This window comes from Leptopilina heterotoma, unplaced genomic scaffold (genome assembly GCF_015476425.1).
Source record: "Leptopilina heterotoma isolate Lh14 unplaced genomic scaffold, ASM1547642v1 Lhet_212, whole genome shotgun sequence".
NCBI lineage: Eukaryota > Metazoa > Arthropoda > Insecta > Hymenoptera > Figitidae > Leptopilina > Leptopilina heterotoma.
In genome coordinates this window covers 160628-183175 of record NW_025110930.1, presented here as the reverse complement: position 1 = coordinate 183175, position 22548 = coordinate 160628, and the positions used below count along the sequence as shown (strand labels likewise).

Below are 22548 nucleotides of genomic sequence, written 5' to 3'. Positions count from 1 at the left end.
TCGTATCCCACCATGCTACCGTTTCTTTTTGAGTTCTTTGATAATTTTGAAATTATTAATTAATTTCGAAAATATTTTTCAGTTTAAGCAGGTTTCTGTATTAGGGCAGCTGTGCTGTCGATACATATGAAACCCATGAGCTTATCAAGAGATTTATTTAAGATATTTATTTATAAAATTGATTCAGAAAATTGTTAACTTCTTTCACCTTTAATATTTAATTGCCGAATGATAATTTCATTTCCTTTCATTATTTAAATAATCGTTATAGAACTTTAGAACTGTTGCTAAAGTGCCCAGAACTCTTGTCAAAATTTTAATTTTTCGAAAAAGTAGTGCCAACTTTACATGACTGAGAGTTTGAACATATTCAATTATTCAAAAACAATTTTTTTAAACTTCAAAGTTTTGTAGTTCAGTAGTTTTTAGTTTTTTAAAAAATTCTTATTAGTGTTTTTTATCGGACACTATTGGGGGCTCACAATACTCTGACCGGAACTCATAGAACTTTCAATTTATCAAAACGAATTTTTTTTTATACTTCAAAGTTATGTAGTTGAGTAGTTTGTAGGTTTTAAAAAAAATTGTATAAGAGTTATTTATCGATCTCGATGGGGGACTCACAGAACTCTGATCAGAACTCATTGAACTCTCAATTCATAAAAAACAAATTTTTTTTAAACTTTAAAGTCTTGTAGTTCAGTTGTTTTTAGGTTTTGAAATAATTGTTTTTAGTGTTTTTTTATCGAACACTATTAGGGGCTGACAGAACTCTGATCAGAACTCTTGTAACGTAAAACATTAGTCTTTTTGAAAAATTCTCGTGTTTTCAATTATTTTTTTATGACTTCGGATTATCAGAACTATTCAAATAAACTGTAGGGAACTCTAGAACTCTCTTAAAACTTCTCAGAACTGTAATTATAAATCCATTTTTTCAATAGTGGGGGGCTACGTGAAGTTGCCCCCCCCGTGTTGAAATTGACCGACTTGGCCTTATTTGATGAAGGGCAATGATGAGGAATTAGTGAGTTCAACCACACTAGTGATGTCTAGATAGGTGATAATAGGGCGCTGACTAAAATGCCTTTTTTCCAAATAGGGAAATCTAACTGAGTCTATTTATGCCCCTATTAAATATTTCGATCAGGCTCTGACTAGAATGCCCTTTTTGTCTAAATAGGGAAACCTGTCTGGTATCTATTTATGTCCCTATTAGGTATATAAAATAATTTTCAATTTCATTGACAAATCCCAATTTTTGCATTGTAATTGGTACACTCAGTAATTCGAAGTAAAATTTAAGGCAGTCCTGAACGAAACACGCGGTAATTCGAAGTTTCAATTTCTCACCACGCGACAATTCGAAGCAGCAAGTTCATCATTTAACTAAATTACGACTTGAAAAAAATCTTGATCAGACTAAACTTAGAGTATGTAAGCAAAAAAAAAAAAAATAACAGATTTCTTTTAAAAAATTAATGTTTTAATTTTGTTTTGACCACAAACCTTTAATTTATAAAATATACGACACTAATTACATATGAACCTGTGTTTTTACTTTCAGTAGTTCAAATCTAAAGTCTCTTAATTTGAACCTCTCAGTAAATCGAAACTCTTGGTAATTCGAAGTTTTTTCTCAGTCCCTTCAACTTCGAATTATCGAGAGTCGACTATACTATTAAAAATATGAAAAATAGTTGGGCAAAAATATTTGAGATTTTTAAATTTCAAAATATTTCACTATTTCTCGTAAGCGGTAAAGAAATGTTCTGTTTAGTATATAAGGAGGATGAGAAAGTAGATTCACATCGTGCGAGTTAGTGTTAGTGTTAAGATAGTGACAGGTTGATTGGTTGAAACAGTGTTGTTTACATGTGTGTTTGTTCAGTGACAAACTAAAGAGAGGCCCTCTACACGGAGAGAGAATATATATTAAATTTTGTAAAAATATTTTCAAATTGGGGAAAAAGTGCGACAAAGCGAAATTTTGATATAAAAAATACTAAACTTTAAAAAAACTTTTGTGAAATTTAGTATAATTATATCAAATATCAAGAATATTAATTAAATTCTAATATAACTTTAATAAATTTCACAAAACTTTTTTTAAAGTTTAGTATTTTCTATATCAAAATTTCGCTTTGTTGCACTTTTTCCCCAATTTGAAAATATTTTTACAAAATTTAATATATATTCTCTCTCCGTGTAGTTAAATCCCCACATTCTGCTTTTCTATTCAGGCAGTGACAGGGCGATCTAGTTGGAGCCTCTCTATCTTTCCACATCATCACCTGATATTTCAAGCGTGACGAAGTTAGACGGGTCCTGACTAATTTTCCTAGTTTGCGCCTCACTAAAAGAAAGGGCGTCTATTCAGGATCTTACTACACTGAGAAAAATTGCGTTTAACCGAGTGGTAGAAATAGCTCGGTTAAAAAAAGTATTTAAAAATAAATAAGATATGGTTAAAAGAAACTAAGTTATACTGATTATCACAACCGAGCTGAGATGGTTAAAACACATCTGTTAAAAATAATCCTCCAAAGGATTGTCTTAACCAATCTGAAATGTGCATAATGGAAACAAACTTTCGTGGTTGTTGTTACCTATCTGTTTTTTGAATATAAACAATTACTATGCGATTAATATTAACCGAGTTTCATGTAATTACGTTCAGTTGTGAGATTTTAACCGAGTAAACATATCTAGGCGACATATCGTCAGTCACAGTCAGTCAGTCACTTCGTTTCGTCTTTTCCGGAGAGTCGTGTTGTTACAATTCTGGTTTCTACCGACGCGATACAAATTTTTATTGATTATGTTACAGCAGCCATCAAATATAGAATTCATCTACAATAGATACATAAAAATAAAAATGAAATGGAGAATATTAAACGCATTAAACCTTACATCCCCGATGACATATTACACGATGCACGTTAAAGAGGTTAAAAGTATTTTATTCTATTTGAAAGAGATTTGTTTGATTATAAAAAAGAATTTTAATTTACAGAAAATTTTGGTTATCTTTAAATTAGAACATAATTTTTTAATCAAATAGATTTCTTTTCAATAAAAGAAAATAATTTTTATCAAGGGAATATTTTATTGATCAAAAAATATTTTAATCGAGTTGGGTGGTTTAAAATTAATTAATCGGTTTCTTTATTATAACAGAGCTAATTGACTACAATATTCAAGTTTATATTATTACTGTAGCCTTTTTAGGTGGCTACAGTAACCGAGTAAGTTAACTAACGTTTACCGAGCATTAATCATAAACTGTTAGTTACAGTAACAGAGAAAGAAGCTACCGTAACCAAGTAGTCTTAACTAGTTTCTACCGAAATTTTTAATCGTATTCGATCGGTTACTGCAAACAATTCACATTGCAAGTGCTATATTAGCAGCATCGCTCGGTTGTTTTTAACTAAAACTTGGTTATATTTAACCTTTTATTTTTCTCAGTGTAAATCCTATTTTCAATTTCTACACGGGCCATTATGAAAAAACCTATTTTTTACCATTTAATCGCCAGAACTATTTCTAAAAACTATCAGGAACTAGAACTATTGTAGAGGAACTCAGAACTTTAAAAAAAATTTAATTTTTTTGAAAGTGGGGGGCCAACTTTACATACATTATTTTACAATTTGAGAAGAAAATGAGACAACGTGAATTTTTGATATAAAAAATACGACTAGAAAATTCTGGTTAATACACAAAGCGTTTCATCAGTGGTATTTTTGAATCAGAATTTCTGGTAAAATCAATAAAATTGAAAAATTTTAAGCCACTTCAAGAACTTCAATATTGAATCACGTGATCACTGAATAACGTGCTGTGTGTGAGAATAAGACATTTAATTTGTATGCAGTGACCTTAAAATTCGCAAGTTGTAAGTTTCGTACAGTGTCATTTAAATTTAACATGTTTATGTTTGATTTCGAGATAAAAATGTGCATTAATGGACGAATTCTCATACCAAAGAGAATTAAAAAAAATTTTGTATTATAAAATGAAAAATCATTCACTCTAAAACACTACTCGGTGTTAGTTTATATTACTAACTACACCGATTAGTGTTAAAACGACACCGCACTGTCTACAATACCAATTTCAAATAGCACGCCACATATTTAACACCTACTTTCTTCTATATAATGAGTCGACGACACAGAACATTCATTAATTAAAGGAATCGAAAAGGTAACAATAAATTAACTTCAAATTAATATACAACCTATTGAAAATTTGTGTAGTACCATTATATGAATTTCGTAGTTAAAATTCAAAGACAAAATTATTAAGAAAAATATAAAACTGTGGTACTATAAAACTGTGTTTGTTCTACAAAAGTGCTTGCTTCCTTTTCTTATTTTATTCATCTTTTTACCCCAAAAATGTTTATTTCATAAGAACACAAACTACAATCATTCACTGTGCTTTTTGTATCTTTACTGTAACTATCTCTTCTTCATCCACATTTTTATTTTTTCTTAGCGTTCTTTCTTTTGAAGCGTATTCCCCATTAAAAGCGAAATTCCATTCCGTGTTTCTCTCATCTCGTTTGCCACAAGATACAAGGGTAAATAAAACACGCACATCGTTACGCCATCTTGGATTCTTCTGCGACCCTTGGGTTATTACAAAAATGCGGGACATGCATTCGCGTTCCTACTCAGCAAGTATATAGCTCTTTCTCCGTTATCTCTTACATTTAAAGATTTTCAGTAATTTCTTACAGTTTTTTCTGACAAGCAATTATTAGTAACACATATTATACACAGCATCACTTATAACTAAAAACCTGCTGCATATTTAGTGAACAATTTATTCTTTTGTAGGTAAAAAAGTAAAAATTAAAAAACTACAACAATGCTTCTTCATTTTCTCAACAATTAATTCTGTGAAATACATTTCGCTTTTTCCTATACACATTTTCAAAACGCTGTATATGAATCTCAAGGTAATTTATTATTATTTTAATTCAATGATTTTAATCATTTAATTATTTAAATAAAAGTTTTAATTAGTTTAGTTTTTAGTTTGTAATTTCTGTTTATTTAATCATTCTATGGAAAATATTATACATATTTTTCTAATATGTATAAAGTGTGTGGAGTCTCAACAGTCGGATAAATCGCAGTGGCCATCTGTATTTAACGCTGACACTGAACATTTGCTAAAGGACCTGCGCGTCATAATTGAATTTCAATGTAGAATCTCTTCTTTTAAGCATGGATATTCAGCAAACGATTATTTATTAACTGTTTTTATGTTAGGACATGTATATAATAGGCAAATATTCCAAAATGTATACTTTTTAAAACATGTAATGCCAGCTAAAGTTCAATCCGCTAATCTTTCTTCACCATCCACATAATCAATTACAATTTGCTTAATAATTTGTCATTGGATTAAATAATAACTTGACGCGCTGGAAATTGTTTGAACACTTGGTAATACATATTAACATTGTGTCCTTTTCGAGTTTGGGATGGGACCGATACTCGAGTTAGGTTCATTTATTTGCTTTCGGTAGACCATCTATAGTGCGAAAGATAGTCCTGAGTAAACTGTGTACCTTTAATGGTAGCTCTTAATAACTTAGACAGCCCTTCACTTTTATCCTTCTTTGCCCACTAAATTAATTGTGGGTTAGTTACAACATACTTGTTCTCCTTTTTTCATTTTTTTATCTTGAAAACTTAAAATATACTATAATACACTCTGCGAAGATTTAGTTTGAAACAAACACTGAAAAAAGTGGGTGTTCAAAAAAGTATACTCACACATAGTACCTGTATATTGTAATATAGTAATTATTATTAATTAGTAATTATTATTGTAATATTGTAATGTAGTATCTTCTTGAAAAAATATTAGTACTTATATTTAGTATTACTTCATAAAAAATCTTGCGCAGAAGTTTGAAATACTGCTTCGTCACTCAATGATAAAACGCCCAAGCGAGTGGCCTGCCGGAAGCAAACGTTTTTTGTATATAACTATTATTTTTGTTGTTGTTTTGTAATTTTTGTTAACAAGTAATGCATTCAGCTTCGGTCTTCCAGCACATCAGGTCGCAGGCCTCCGTCTACTTAGCCTGCCCCTTGGACATTATATTAACTTAAAATAAATATTTTTTAGGTTTGGTAGGGTCATTTGGGGTAAATGTAAACAGTAGATGTTTCAGCTAAATTTACAAATTAAAAAATAAGTACGACGTCAATATTTTTACCTCAGCTCACCTACAAGATGTTCTGAGTATTGCCAATATTTTATTTTGACAATTGGCAATGCCATAGTGTAAGTTATTTTTTAATGCAAAAAAGATTGAAAATCAAAATTTTACTGTTTCAGTATTTTGTCTCGCATTTGCATAAAAATAAATTAAAAAATCAGACAAAAATATGTAATTCTTCCTTATTAATGCCCTAACAAAAATTGACTTTGATTTTTGATTTTCGTCAATTTAGTTAAACCAGAACTTGAACTACATTTTGAAAGAAAATAATTGAATAAATTTGCTTCTATTTCACAATTTCATTAATTTGGCAATGTAAAATTACATAGAAAAGGAAATTAGGTCCTCTTAAAAAAAAAAAAAATTGATAAAAAAAAAAAAATTTTGTTGAAAATTTGATCAATTTTTAAAAATATTTTTAGGTTCATCCACCATTTTGAAAATTTAAAATTTGACTTCAAATTCCTATTCATCAGCGACCTCAAAAACCCCCTAGTAGCCAGATTCAAGCAAATTTGATCAATTTTTAAAAATATTATTTTTAGGTTCATCCGCCATATGGGATCCACCATTTTGAAATTTAAAAATTCGATTATAGATTCTAATTCTGCAACCTTAAAAACTTCTTTTTACCAAGTTGAATGAAAATCTATTAAAATTTGTTCAAGTTATTCAAGTTTTTACATCACTAGTTTTGTAATGGATGATTGTTTATTTTATATGATACATTATCAGTCAACTGGTTGATTTACTATACATCTACGAAGAATTTTTATCAGTTTTTCCATCCCTTAAAACAGTAGTATACTTGAAATAACTTGTTTCTTAAACCTCGCTTAACTACAGTGGTGTGTGTTTACATTTACCCCGAATTTTAGGAAAATTTCAAAATCTCGGGGTAAATGTAAACAGTCAGTTTTAGGCGATTCAGGTGCATCAATATTTTTTTGTACCTCATCAAATTTTTCTTGGGAAGTAAAGTAACAAGTTTATGCAAAAGAAATCCGTCCGTTTTACCTTTTAACAAAAAAAAACTAATGTTTTTGGTGAAGAATAGATATTCCGTTTACATTTACCCCAATTGACCCTACTACTTTAACTTTTTAATTAACTTTAGTACTTTAAATAACTAAATAAATATTTTGATTTATCTTTTACTCTTTTATTTTGAATAGTTTGACCTTATAATAATTTAATAAATGCTTATATTGTCATTGATGAATGATTTTTGGCTACCTTTGATACTTTCATGTTGAAGAGTTTGATTCTAAAACTTTATGAACAAAGTTGTTAACATTAAAGAAAAGCATGAGTGTCCTAAAGTGTAAAAACTTGGATTGCGAAAAGATGATATGAGATTTTGTTAAAATGTGAAAAAAATGAAATGTGACATGCAGATTGGGTCTTGTTGAGCTTTTATATATATATATATATATATATATATATATATATATATATAATATATATAGGGGAATATAGTCGAGGTCATTCCACTTTTTGACTTTTGTTTATAACTTTTTTTAAAAAATGAATTTGGACAATTGAAGTATATTGTTGGAAAGTCCTGTTTAATAGGAACATTTTTTCTGTACAAAGTAAATTGATTGGTTTTAAAATGAAAAAGTTATAAAGATTTAAAAAAAAAATTTGTAGTCCAGGTTCGTCCTTATAAGGACGAACCTGGTCGATGTTTAAAATTCAAAGGGTTTGATTCTTTATTGTTTACAGCTTGTAAGTTAATCAAATAATAAAATAATAAAAATAAACAATATAACAAAATAAATATAAATAAAAAAAAATTTTGCACTGAAATATTAATAAAATTAAATAAAAATATTAATAAGATAATCAATTATATTATGAGTTATACAGAATTGCAGTTTTTGCAAATGAAGTAGCTCGTCCTCATCTTTGCGCATTTTAAACACAAAGTAGCCGACCTTGACAGAAAGTAACATTACCGAATTGTTGTAACCATAAAGAAATATACGTTTCGGGATTCGATTTTTCACTTTGTTTTTCTTTCAACCATAAGTCCCACAAAATTTCTGCATGCTTGCCTTGACGATTCAATTTTTTTTTATCTTTTATTAATGGTTTTTCACATGATGCACAATAGTTATTTTCGTATCAAGGGCGCAAAACAGGTGATTGCGACGATGGCGAAATGAAGGGACCGAGGGGACACAATTTCGCGCCCGAGGCGAAGCCGAGGGAGCGAAATTGTGTCCCGAGGTCCCGAAATTTCGCCAGAGTCGTAATCACCTTTGCGCCCATGATGCTAACATAATTTTTTGTCCTAACTGCATGGAAAGTATGTCATTGAGGGCACGAGCAGTGAATTCTTTTTAATGATTTTTTCGATTTACCTAATCTTGCCCTCGCTTCAATTATTTTTTGCGTCCGAGGTGTGAACAAACTTTCTTGTCCTACCTGGACAAAAAGCATTTCATTTTAGACACAAACTGTATATAAAAAGTTAAAAAAGAGATTTAAAGGAAACAAGCATGGGGCTATATGTTTTTTAAGAATATTTTAAATACATCTTAAATTGAACCAAAATTTTTATTTTGAAAATATTTTAAACAATACTTAAATGTCACACATTGAATGGTATGTTTTGTAGTTTAACAAAATTCATAAACTTTCGTTAAGAAAAAATTAAATTTTATACATATTTGTTGTTTTTTGAAACAAAAACTTAACGAGGCGAGATAAAAAATAATGAAAATATGAGCAAAAGATACAGATGTGTGAATGTCAAATTATTTATTTGTAGATGTTGAATGTGCAGTGCGATATGTTATATGTAATTGATTGATTGTTTGATTCTTGAGAATTATTAATTTGTGATGAATAATGAATGTCATTGGTTTTCCGAACTTTGTTTGATGTGTTTTGCCCTGATGAGCTAGCTGCAGTTGAAATAGAGTCAATATCTGATGCAATTTCGTGGATAATTTTTCGTTTATTTGATTTTTTATTATTTGACTCATTCGATGGAATTTCCTTGATCTGCTTTGAACCACTTGATGAGGCTAAATTCACTGAGGCTTCAATTTGATTTCCAATTTTTCTCTTGTATGTTGTTGATTCTTCAATGTAACCTAGAAATATATTTATTTTTTAGAATATTAGTTCATTTTTATTTATTTATTATTATATAAATTAGTTATTTTTAAACAATTTTTAAATATAGGAAAACAAAGTTTCGTTAAAAGTTATAGGGAGGATTTTAATAAAATGTCAAATACTAGAAAAACAAATTTTAATTTAAATAAAAATGAAATTTTACCTTCCGCTACGGCTGAAGTTTTCCAACCTCCGAGACGTTTAAGAGCGATTATGTCCGCACCAGAATCGGCTAGTAATGTAGCAGATGTCCTTCGAAAGCTATGTCCGGTATATAATTCAGGATTTTCGAGATCTAAATATTTGGCAATTTCACTCGGCATTTTACCGAATTTATTTTTCCCAATAACTTGGGTGGTGCACTTTCCTTTTTGAAAGTTAAGGAAAAATTTATTCGAATTAGCATTTTTTGGTCTTAGAGATTCGTACTTTGACACAATTTCTCGAAATTCTCCTTCCACAGTAAATGATCGTGGTGTTTTGGTTTTTGTATTTGGTATTTTTATTAAAAGCAGATTGCCTTCATGAAGAACATCTTCCATTTTTATTTTTGATAATTCTTCCCTTCTGCAAGCACCACTTATGCCGAAAATTAAAGCAACCTAAAAAATATTTCAATTTTTAATTAGCTTTTATTATATAATTGGTAGTTTTTGTTTTATTTGTTTATTATTAAAGCATTTCTTAATATATTTTATTTATTTATAGAAGGTTATTTATTTTATTTTATATATTTTACAATCATATGCATGCATTTTTAGCAATCATTATTTTTAATTAATATTTTTTTAATGTATTATTGATTTTTAACTTTATAAAATTTAATTAATTAATTTATAATTTTTTTGTTATTGTTATACTTTTTAATATATATTGTACTTATTTATAAATAAATATTTGCATTTTATTTTATAGATTTTAACAATGATATGCATGATTTTTTTGAAATGATTATTTTTAAGTATTTATTTTTATATTATTATATTTATCAATTATTTATTTAACGTGTAACTTTATTTATTAAATTAATAAATTTGTTGATTTGTTGTGCAGTTATGAAATTATTTTTGCACGCATTATTAATTATTATACATATTTTTATTAAACTTTTTTTTATATATAATTATTGATTATATAAATTTTTGTTTTATTTTGTTTCTATCTTATTTTCTTTTTTATAGATATATATATTTTTACTTACTTTTGTAGCCAAAAATATGTCATCCGGAGCTTCGGACAGAAACATGTTAACATTTTCGGGAGATAACGTCTTCGATTTTTTTGATTTGTAACCATCTGAGTTTCTTTTCAGAAAACTTGTAACTTTCATAAAGCTTGCAATGTTAACATTGTCATTGTTTTTTAGAGTAGATTTTAACATGGAGTATGTTGACCATACCGTTGGTGGTTTATACTTTTCAGATAATTCTATCAAATATGCTAACATAACATTTTCTGTAATAGTCGTCACCTTTTTTGATTTGGCCCAGGTCTTGAATGTTGTGTAGACACTGTTATATTTATTCTTTGAAGTTGACGGCAGGAAATCTTTTTGAGCCTCTTTCACAAGTTCGCGAATTTCCGGTGGTGTGTGGAAATTAGTATCTTCATTTTCATCCGAATCATTTGAATTATCCATCATCTTTTTCGAATTTTGACAATTTTCAGCAATGACAAAAAGAAACGTGCTTGATATCGTTAACACTAAGTCGTCTGCTACGCTACGGCGTTGTTTTTCGGAGGGAATAGAACCAGATATTAAGGTCGTTCTCCAATAGAATCCTAAACTCATACGCTGCGATGCGTAACTAACGTATGGTTTTAGCATGGGTAACCATAGCAACCCGACGTTACTGCGTCTGCAAATCAACGCAACGCCGCTTTTTGAATCCTATTGGAGAAAGACCTTTATGAGACAGGGAATCGGAATCATCGTTTGTTGAGCAGGGTTGGACACATAAAATACTTTAGTTAAATTACGTGGCCTTTTACAGTAAAATATCTCGCATTTTTTACTTAAAATGTTTAATACACAATGTATCTTTGAGTAGAGGGGGGTAAAATACGTACTTTACATATTATGTATACGAAACTAGCTATTTTACGTGAAAAAAATAAAGTAACGCAAAATTTTCTTTACTTTATGACCGTTAAAACGAAAGAAGCGGGCGGAAAATAATTTGCGCCCGCTCGGAGGTAGAAGAAGCGGGCGCAAAATATTTTGCGCCCGCTTGGAGGATGGTAAGCGGGCGCAAAATATTTTCCGCCCGCTTCCCCTACCCCTGCGTTGGAATGAGTCACTTTGCGCCCGCTCTAAGTGCCCGAAATGACATACTTTCCGTGCAGGTAGGACAAAAAACTTTTTTTGAGCTTTTTTTGTACCGACATCACATAAAACACAATTTTCGATTCTCCGAAAATGTAATTGAACAAAAAGTTAGGTTTCACTAAGACAAGCTTCGACTAGCATGTGCGTAGGTGGCGCTAGTGAACTTGTCCAAAAAGTCGCGAATGGCCTACCCCCAATGGGAAATTTACAACTGGCGCAGTACTGCGCCAGCACTGGCAGCACTGGCATGGCACTGGGATGATAACGCTGTCTAACGCTGCCGAAGTACCGTCTGTCAGTGCTGCCAGACAGCGCTGGCGCAGCACTGGACCAGTGCTGGCTGAGAATATTGCCGCAATAAATGCCGTATTGTTATTAATTAGTCGTAAATTCATAATTATAAATAATTTAACAACAAAATGGTAAATAATATTAATAAATAGTTATTATTCATAAAATATTTCTCTTCTTAAAGAAATTGTATTAAAGATGGAGACTAACAATGGATATAGTAAATGAAGTAGAAAAAAATTGTTTATAACATTTAAAAATTAAATAATAAACAATTACAGTAAGTGTGCATTAGATTTTCATATTTTAGTACCTATAACGATTGGAATCTAAAAATATCGCAAACCTATGAAAATAAACAAAATTGCTGACGAGGGGAATCGAACCTACGACCGACGGACTAACAGACTAACGCTCTAACCACTATGCTAACGACACATGCCTACAGTAAAGTATTAATATCTCAGTATCATTCAGACATACAATTATTGAGTCAAAGATGAGAAAAAAATAGGGATACGTTAGAAATAATAAATTTAAATAAAATAAATTAAACTAAATTTTTAAAAATTAAATTACTTTACTTATTGCATTTAACATTTTACGTAATTCTTAAATTACGTGGTAATTTTTTAATAATTTTTTATTCATAGTAAGAAGTATAATAGTATTTTAATAGGAACCAAATTATTATTGAGATTAAAGTTTAAATTTTGTTTATAATTTTAATTTGTTTAAATAATTTATTATTTACAGAATTAGACAATTATGTTAAATTGTTATTATTAAATTTAATAAGAATAAAAAATGAATAACTGAAAAGTAAAATATTAATTTTTTCAATAAATTTATATTTATAAACATTCATAAACTTTTTTTATAATTTTTTTCAAGTTTATGTCAAAAAAGCAATGTTGGCAAAGAGCGTTGTGAACAATTTTTCTATACTCAGCCAGCACTTGCCGCCGTGGCTTGTCCAAGCTTTGGCGAAACAAAAATTCTGTACTGCGCCAGCACTAATTGTCGAGGCTCGGCTAGACTACGCCGAACAATCGTCTGAGTACTAAGCCAGTGGTGAACATCGGAACTACACTGGCATTTCCCATTGGGCCTAGACAGTGGTCCAACCAAGACTAAACTCTCCTACACGGAAAAAAAAAGTTCACGAATCTCTCGTGAACTAGTATATCACTTTTGGATGGGACACAAAATTCTTGAAAATCAACAAACAGAGTTCGTCAAAATTTCATCAACTCCTTCACTAGAAACATAGTACGGTTTCCGAACTTTTCGTCAAAGTTAACGAAAAATTCGTGAACTTTTAAAAAATGCTAAAAACAAGAAAAAATAATTTCCAGACACTACTTTTTTATAGTATTTCACTTTATTTGATAACTTGACGCCTATTACGCACCCAACTACACAGAATACACAATTTTATCGCCATTAAAATTCGTAATTCGCTTCACGGGATTCGAACCTAGTACCTATACCCTATAACATAATATTTCTAACAACTAACCGCCACGGCTAAATCTAGATACACTGTCCTTCGACAAACGAAACGATTAGCTTTGTCTGCTGTAAAACTCAGGACCGTGCAAAGTAGAAAAAGTCCCTTATCGTAACTTTTAATTCATTTTATGAATTATTTGTTTCACAAAGGAAATTAGCAAACAAAAATATTCACTAAGTAATAAAAAACACTGATTCTAAATAATAACTTTCATCAAAGAATTTTCCCGAATGTAAACACCGATGACACCGACTGAATGATGAATGCTTGATCAGCCATATTTGATGCGCATTACGAACTGCGCATACTACTGACACTCGCGAGTTCATGATTTTTTCGTGAACTTGTACCTCTAATTTTGACGAACTACTCTTCCTTAACAGTTCATCAAAAATTCATTAACTTTGTTTCAGTTTTTCGTTGACGTTCGCCATTTCTAATCAAAAGTGAATGAAAATTTTGAAATTTTGTGTCCCATCCAAAAGTGATATACTAGTTCACGAGAGATTCGTGAACTTTTTTTTTCCGTGTATATATATATATATATATATATATATATATCCTATATATACAATACAAATTTTTTAATTAATTTTTTTTTTTTTAATTAATTATTTTCAATAATGAAGAGCTTCGTTTATCTGAAAATTTATTTCACTGGAAGTTTTTAATGGAAAATTTTTCAGATAAACGAAGCTCTTGAACATTGAAAATAATAATTTGACACTGTGCAAGAAAAGAATTAATAACTTTTTTCAAATACAGTATTTTACTTTCATTTAAATTTTTTTGTCTTAAAGATAGTTTGAACTATGTTTTCTGTGAATTTCATAACAAAATATTCATAATTTTCAGTTTTAGATCGAGTTAACCCGTCAGCGGTCGCGCCGTGAGAAAAAGTCTCACGCAACACTACTCGATCTATAGGGCGCTCTTAGAGTGCAAGTGAGACACTAAAAAAGGCGCGACTGCTGACGGGTTAAAGTGAAAAATTTAGTGAAACTTGTGTTTTAATAAAATCCAGGAAATAAATTTTTCTTATTATTCCATATTATATTTATTTAAATAATATATTATTGACAGTAAATGTAATTTGAAATAATAATATTAAAAAATAATTTTAATTTTATTGAAAAACAAATTTTAAAGCTATGAAAAAATGAGGGACTAACTTTGCTGGGGCTCGAAACCCAGGACCTATCAATTGCCGGTTGATTGCTCTTCCACTGAGCTATGAAAATTTGTTGGATGTGGACCTCTGTAGCTCAGTGGAAGAGCAATCAACCGGCAATTGATAGGTCCTGGGTTTCGAGCTCCAGCAGAGTTAGTCCCTCATTTTTTTATAGCTTTAAAATTTGTTTTTCAATTATTATTGTTTTGACGGTGACGGGGCGCATGATTATTCCCCAAATTTCAATTTCCTAATGTTCAAAACATCGAAATTCTTATCATCAAAACTTCATTTCGCATAATTTTCAGCTTTCGAAATTTCATTCAATATAATTTTTAATTTATCGATTTATTCTTTATATCCTATTATTTAAATAGTCGAATTGTTTTTTAATATAATTTTTAATATGTCGAAAATTTTTGTGACATACATTTTGTTTTTCCGAATATTTGTCATAATTATTAATCCTCCGAATTGCCATTTGACATAATTTTCAAACCTTCGAAATATTATGTTACATAAATTTCATTTGTCGAAATTTTATTTGTCATAATGTTCATTTACTCGAATTATCAAGTGACATAAAACGCATTTACTCGAATTCTCATAAGACATAACCTTTAAATCTACGAAATGTCATTTTTCAGAAATTTTAATTTATAGCAATTTTATTTGTCATAATTTTCATTTATTCGAATAACCATTTAACATAAAATTTATTTGTCCGAAATTCCATTTGACATAATTTTTAAACATCCGAATTACTTTTTTACCTATAATGCAAGTAACAGAAATTTCATTTCTCCTAAAATAACAATAGAAATGAGAAAAATATTTGAAAATTTCATTGTTATTTTAGGACAAATGAAATCCCACATGCGAGCGAATATTTTTCATTCTTCGTTGTTAAGCGTTATATAAAATAATAAAATTGTGTGTTGTGTTGTGAATAAAAAATGTGAACATGTTTGTAAATAAAATATTAAAAGTCTGTTAAAAATTCAAGTTAAAAAAATGTACCAATTAACTTAAATCGTCTTTTTTTACTAAAAATATTTTTTAATATTACTATTTTTAATGACATTTATTGTCATAATATTTATTTTGAATGAACGCGAGAAGCGCGTAAATTTAGGAATAGTGGAAGCAGTTTTGTTTCAGTCAATTAAAATTAGTAAACATTATTTACTAGCAATATGAACCAAATTCTTTCCATTTATTAGCGTATTTATCACAAAAATTTCAATGCCTGTCAAATCGGAAAAATTTCCATGGCCCAGATCGGGGCCGTGCTATGGAACCAGATCGGGCCCCGGGCATGGCCCCGGTCGGCTTCATTGTTTCACCTAGGCCGGGGCCAGGCTGGATTTCCAGATCTGGCCCCGATCAGGGCCCGACTCAAATTTCTGCACGGCATCGTATATATTAGTTTAAGAGGACCGTTACCATCAGAAAGTTACTAGAAAGAGTGGATTATTTAAATTTTTTTCAATATTTAAATTTACCGCTCTTTCTAGTACATAAATGCGAATTTTTGGGCAACTCATCCTGCCGCCAATAGTTGGGCCAACTTTAAATAAATTGTAATAACAACCCAAAAATATGTAAATATACAGCTACAAAATATATATATATATATATACCCAGGTATAGGTTTTACGCAACAGACTGCAGTTGAAGGAATTTTTTTATTTACATTTACGTACAATTAATCTCGTATATCAGCAAAATAAAATATGTGATGAGAATGCAATAGTAGCATATGGGTGATTCTTCTGAAACACAGAAAAAAGTGAGTGTTATTTTAACACTGAATTCGGTGTTAAAAGTGTCTGCATCAAACTTTAGCTCGGAAGTGTTATTTTAACACTGAAAATAAGGTAAATTTTCTATTCTAGAAAATTTATCCTCACTAAAATTACCCTACCAAAATTTACCCGCATCAAAAACAACACTCGCTTTTCTCTGTGAAGTGACATTTTTGATGTCTCGATTAATTTTATAAAATCTAGGGTAGAGTGGGGTAAAAAAGCCACATTTTTACTTTTGATGTTGTAAAATCTGTATTTAAAATTTTTTTCTCAAATTTCCAATTGTTATTGAAAGTTTAGTTATTAAGCTTGAAAATTCTTGACGGAAATATTTTTTATCTCATGAAAGGACTAAGTTATAAGAGTTTTACGAAAGCACTGCAAGTGGCTTTTTTGCACCACCTGGTGGGGTGAAAAAGCCACCCTACGATTTTAGCAAAACATGTTATCAATTTAGGTATTTTTATAGTTTCCCTTTATTTATATGACAAATAGTCTTATTTGAAAAATATTCTAATAATTATGAAAGAGTTTTTAGCAAGCAAAATTGAAAATTATATTAAGTTTACCTGTTTTCCATTTGCACTGCCAATTTTTCGTACCTTTTTTAGAAGTTCTCTTTAAGTTTTACCACAGATAACATATTTCGTTGCAACCGTTTATTCATTGTTTATTTTTTAAATGCACTTTGAACTACTTTTTCGTCGTGTTTAATTAATTTTAATAAATAAACACGAGAAATTTTGTAAAATAAGAAGGTTAGTTTAAATAGAAAACAAGTGAATTTCACAAAATATTCAATGGATTTTTTGCCCTGGCTTTTTTACACCCAAGACCAGTTATTAAAAAAAGCAAAAATAAATTGTTAATTCAGTTCAATTTCCAAAAATTAACATTGTATACGTTTTCGGTATACTTTTCTCCTTATGTACAAACATTTACTTTTATTATTCGTTCACTTAATCAGATTGTATTATGTTTGAAAAGTTCACCAAAATGTTTTCAAAAAAGCAACAAAAAATTAAAATTACAATAAAAACAATATTATTCTAGGTACAACATTCAAACTGGATTCAAAAGTTGCGTATTACCTAATAGTATTTATATTCTAAACAGCTGATAAATCGGCTTAATAGTTTTTAAATAAAACTCAAATGGCTTTTTTACACCATGGCTTTTTTACCCCACTCTACCCTACTCACTAATAATTGTTAATTATTTTCATAATAAAAATTTAGCACTTACTTTTCATTAAAAAAAAGAAATTAAACAATTTTATTCTACTGAATTTATACAAGAGCTAAAATAATTTCATCTCCGAAGCCTTTTTTGCATGTCTCCAATAGGACTTCTATAAGAAAACTAAATTTCTATGCTTTTTTCCAACTGTTAGAAATTTTTTTGAAAATATTGTCAGAAAGTACAATGTTTTTCTGTCATAACGTATTTTTTTTTTAAATTTTAAGACCTCTGTTTTATATATGATAAAAATATTAAAACTTTGTCTTCGGTTTTAGGTTAAAATTACCTCACGATGATTAATGATATTTTTGTACATTAAAAGTATTCTTAATAAAATTTTAATGCATAATTTAATAAAGTTGAGAATCTGATGTTTAATTTGCCCATATATTATTTGTGAAAAGGAGAGGAATTATTCCTTCTATAAATAGTCAAATTTTACTTATTGTCCCGAGCAAAAATTCAATTTCATCTCCGAAGCCTTGCTCTTTATTAAATAATTGAATATACGAATAACTTTGACGAAATATTTTTTACTATAATATAAAATTGCGTTGTGAAATTTGTATATTTTATTAAAAAAATATATTTTAATTCCGCCCTAATGTGAATAAATGTGAAAAAAATTTATTTTTCATCTCCGAAGCTTTCATCTCCGAAGCCTTTTCCTTGAAATGGGCAAATTTTTCTTTTGTTTTTAGTATTTACCTGCATTAAATTGAAAATATTAACCTAAATAACTATCAAATTAATATATATATTTATTATTAAAATATGCAGATTATTATTTTTTAAACAGTGTAATTGTATTATGAATTAAGTGGATGATATTAGTGTATATATTTAATAAAAAAATCTAACGCGAAACAAATATAACCAATCAATTGATGCAACGCAAAGACAATCTTTTAAAAGAAGAAAAACTTTAATATTTTGAACAATTAATTTTGCGCAACTTGAATTCTTACTCCTGAGTACGAAATAAAGTAAGTTCAATAGAAAAAACCATATTATTTAAAAAAAAAATAAGTTAAAAAATCGAACTTCAAAAGTAGCACTTTCAGAAGAATCACCCATATATTATACTTTGTTGAGTATGAAGTTGAAAATTACAATTAAACAAACAAATTTAATAATAATTATCCTAAACAATAATAACAAGTTTTACTATGGCAAAAAATTGAACCTTGTAATTTCTATTTTAATAAATATAATTTTTTGAACTTCATCTCCTTAATCTTTTTTTAGTTACGACTTGTAAGATTGTGCAAGGAGTCTGTTTTACGTATAAACACTTTAGGAGACCGAAATCATAAAACATAGGCATTTAAACTTTTCGATACTGTACCAGCTTTTAGCAGTATCTGAACTGACTGATGCTTTTAGAGCTTATTAATGTCTGTTTAAAGAGAAAAAGAAATTATATATATATATATATGGTGTTTGTAACATGCCCAAATTTATATATGTATATATTATATTTTTTATATTTTTCTCTCAGTTTAGAAAAAAGTGTGTTTCAATAAGAACTACAACATTTTTTTTTTACATTTTTATGTTTAAGGTTTTTTGATATTTTTAATATTGACCGAGTTATGGGCCAAATACCATATTTTTGACAGCGTTTCCCATCCATTGCTTTTCCAGAATGAACTTTTTTACTCTCCCCAAACTGATTTTTCATTTTCTAGCTAAAGAAAAGCCTTTCTAAAAAACTAACTAAAATTGAAAAATTAAGAAAAACCATATTCTTCTGCATTTAAGTACCACAAAAAGTTCTAAGGAATTCCAAATAAATATATATATCTTAAGAGCTGTGATTCAAATGCAGAAAGTAAAATGAACTGAATGTATAATGAAAATTAATTAAAATTTCACATTAACTATATCAATGTTATGTTTTACTTCAATAATATTAATTTATTTGGATTATATTCAATTGTATTTAATTTCTGCGTTTGAATTAATCCTTTTTCTAGGAACTTTCTATCAGTAAGAGTAGTTACGTTTTTACTCAATTATGCACATCCACACAGAATCGTAAGTTTCAGCAATGTCTTAAATTTAATCAGTGAGTCACTTCTGGCGACTTAAATCATTCAACTCTCACTGATTTTCAGGCATTTTCACTGAGAGAAATGATTAGTTTTTACTACTATTTGGTTACCCGTGTAGAAATTTATCGTGGATATATAGGCCGGCTGTCTATAATAAAATAGAACGTTCCTGGACAAATCCACGATATTAAAATATAAATAAATGTTCCTATAAATGTTGAATATTTATATACGTTAATAATATGTATATACATATTATGTATATTCAAAAAAATCTTTACTATTACAAATAAATTACAAAATTATTTCTTACACATCACAATTTTTCATTCCAGTTAGATTATTATATTTCACATGTTATTGTTGTCTTAGTTGATCATCTAAATTTTCAGAGTTGATATCTGGAACTGTACATTAACTTTACGGGACCAGGACAGTTATTTAAGAATAAAATTCTACGACAAAAACTGTCTAGCTATAGGCTAACACTATAGGAACCCACGACAAATTTCTACACGGGCAGTAATAAGGTCACTGCTATAATTTGTATTAGTTACTGTTACTATTTAGTTAGTAACCTAACTAATTAAATAGGTAGACCAGTAAAAGAAGTAATGGAATCAACTAATGAAATTGCTAAGTTTACTAATATAAAGATCGTAACCCCAACCAATAAATTAGCAACAGTATGTATTTTATCAACTAAAAATTATCTCGGGAAAAATGGTTACCCTATAACTATTCCTTTCTCTCTTTGTGCGAATTAGTGAAATTTGACTGATTCAATTCAAGAGAGCAACGTTTCTAATATTATGGAAATGTTAATATTGCTGAAAATTTGGATTCGGGTGGGGGATGATAAATTTTTTCGTCATGAGATTGAACGCTTTTAGCATTTTTTAATAAAATTTTACAAATCCTCACACTCGGAATTTTTATTTGGTTTATATTAACAATTATTAGTGCACTAACACACATTAATTTTTCCATTATAGAGTAACATGCCTCATAAGCAATTCTATGGATGAATGGATGAGTGAAAATTCTGTGGTATGTAATGGAATACCAGGTTTAACTAAGGAACAACGAGAACTATGTCATAAAAAGCCGGACGTAACAGGTGCTGCTGTGAAGGGTCTTCAGTTGGCTATATCTGAATGTCAGCATCAGTTTATGTGGCATAGGTGGAATTGTTCTTCTCTTACACCTAGCAGCAGAACACAACAAAGCAGTGTTTTACTTCAAAGAGGTAAGCTTCCATTTAAATTAAAACAATAATTTAAACTTGAGCAAAAGTCTATTATAATGTAATATTTTCTATGCAATAGTATACTTGTAAACATTACACGGAAAACATATTTTACTTAGAACAGCGATAATTTTTTCTCTAAAATAGCGAAAGTCTTAACTAAAGCAACTATAAATTTCGCTAATATAATAAAATTAGTAGATGTTTCAGATAAAATATTTTTTGCGTGTAAAGTATAACTATTAATGTTAATTATCTGAGTCAAAAAAAGAACGCATTTAAATAATGTGTTTAATAAATAAATGAAATGTTTGTCAAGTTCTTAGCTTTTAATTTATAGAACTAAGCTAATTGATAACAATTTAGTCGAGTTTTGTGTTTATTGTTTCCCGCAGTTTATGTGGGTTCGGCATCACGTTCTTGGTCGAACCAAGGCAAGGCCAAATATTCAAAGCAAAATAATGTACATACAAGAAACCTGGGTTTATTTTTGTTGCCAATCAAAATGAGCCCATTTTAAACGCCATAAAACGTGGCGCCACCTACGAGGTTCATTTTTGTTGTTTCAAATTGAGTAGCGTAGGCTACTCAATTTGAACCTAGGTTTTTTCAGTGCAACTGATCCCAAAGTTCACCCAACTTTAAATAAAATAATTAAAAAATTAAATTATTTTTACAATTATTATTATTAAACGCAATCTCTACAAATATTTTCGAAAACATCTAACTCTTACTGGGATAGGCCCTTAACCTGACGCACTAAAGTCTCATATGCTAACCACTATGCTACGCTTACATTTGATTATTATACAAAAAGAAAGGCCAAAGTTAGGCTAACCTAGGACTAGGCAGCTGAAAGAAATTTTGAATTACACTAAACTCTTGCTGCAATGGAGTAGTTTCAAGATGAAGTGCGCCAAGTTTAATTAAGATTAGAATAACTTTCCACAATCACATAATTTGGAAATACTTATTTTTGTTTCAGGATATAAAGAAACAGCATTTGCTTATGCTATTTCAGCGGCTGGAATAGCTCACAGTGTAGCTCGTGCATGCAGTATGGGGCGTTTATTATCCTGTGGTTGCGATCCTTCAAGTTACAAAGGAAAAGCAGTTACCAAAGATAGAAATATTCAGTGGAAATGGGGTGGATGTTCTCACAATGTTGAATATGGAATGGACTTTTCAAAACAGTTCCTAGATTCTTTAGAAAAAGCTGGAGATATACAATCAACTGTCAATTTACATAATAATCGAGCTGGTAGATTAGTAAGTACACTTTATAACATTTATGTAATTGCTGAAATTTTAATATACTAAATAAACTGCTAAAATCATGAAGAACATCTCGGAAAAAAAGTGGCATCGGAAATTACTTCTCATTATCTTCTTTTCCGTGTGCCATTTATAGATATAATGTCTGTTTGCGTTCATTGTCTCTCATTTCCGCCAAAAATGCAACTTTTATACAAATGTTTTTCAATATTTATATACAAA

The 22548-nt window shown here is 29.3% G+C and overlaps 3 protein-coding genes across 4 annotated transcripts in view; 1 reads left to right on the top strand and 2 right to left on the bottom strand.

The window, feature by feature from the left end:
• Positions 1-22548, bottom strand: part of LOC122501574 — a 134023-nt gene that overhangs the window by 55288 nt on the left and 56187 nt on the right. The window lies entirely within an intron of this gene.
• Positions 1-22548, top strand: part of LOC122501573 (protein Wnt-10a) — a 38883-nt gene that overhangs the window by 13082 nt on the left and 3253 nt on the right. The window contains exons 2-3 of the mRNA XM_043611136.1: positions 20798-21051; positions 22037-22320. Of these exons, the coding sequence (XP_043467071.1) occupies positions 20798-21051; positions 22037-22320 (538 nt within the window). The remainder of the gene's footprint in view (positions 1-20797; positions 21052-22036; positions 22321-22548) is intronic.
• Positions 8800-11249, bottom strand: LOC122501572. The gene is made up of 3 exons (XM_043611134.1): positions 10587-11249; positions 9549-9987; positions 8800-9360 (listed from the first exon to the last, which is right to left on the bottom strand). The coding sequence occupies exons 1-3, from the start codon at positions 11211-11213 to the stop codon at positions 9023-9025; spliced, it is 1404 nt and encodes a 467-aa protein (XP_043467069.1). The 5' UTR covers positions 11214-11249; the 3' UTR covers positions 8800-9022.

Excerpts from the sequence above, each read along its gene's own strand:
- LOC122501572 (XM_043611134.1), bottom strand. The coding sequence starts at position 11,213 with ATGCTAAAACCATACGTTAGTTACGCATCGCAGCGTATGAGTTTAGGA. Across the intron at positions 9,988-10,586 it reads ACATATTTTTGGCTACAAAA|GTTGCTTTAATTTTCGGCAT; the intron begins GTAAGTAAAAAT and ends AATATTTTTTAG. Across the intron at positions 9,361-9,548 it reads AACTTCAGCCGTAGCGGAAG|GTTACATTGAAGAATCAACA; the intron begins GTAAAATTTCAT and ends ATATATTTCTAG.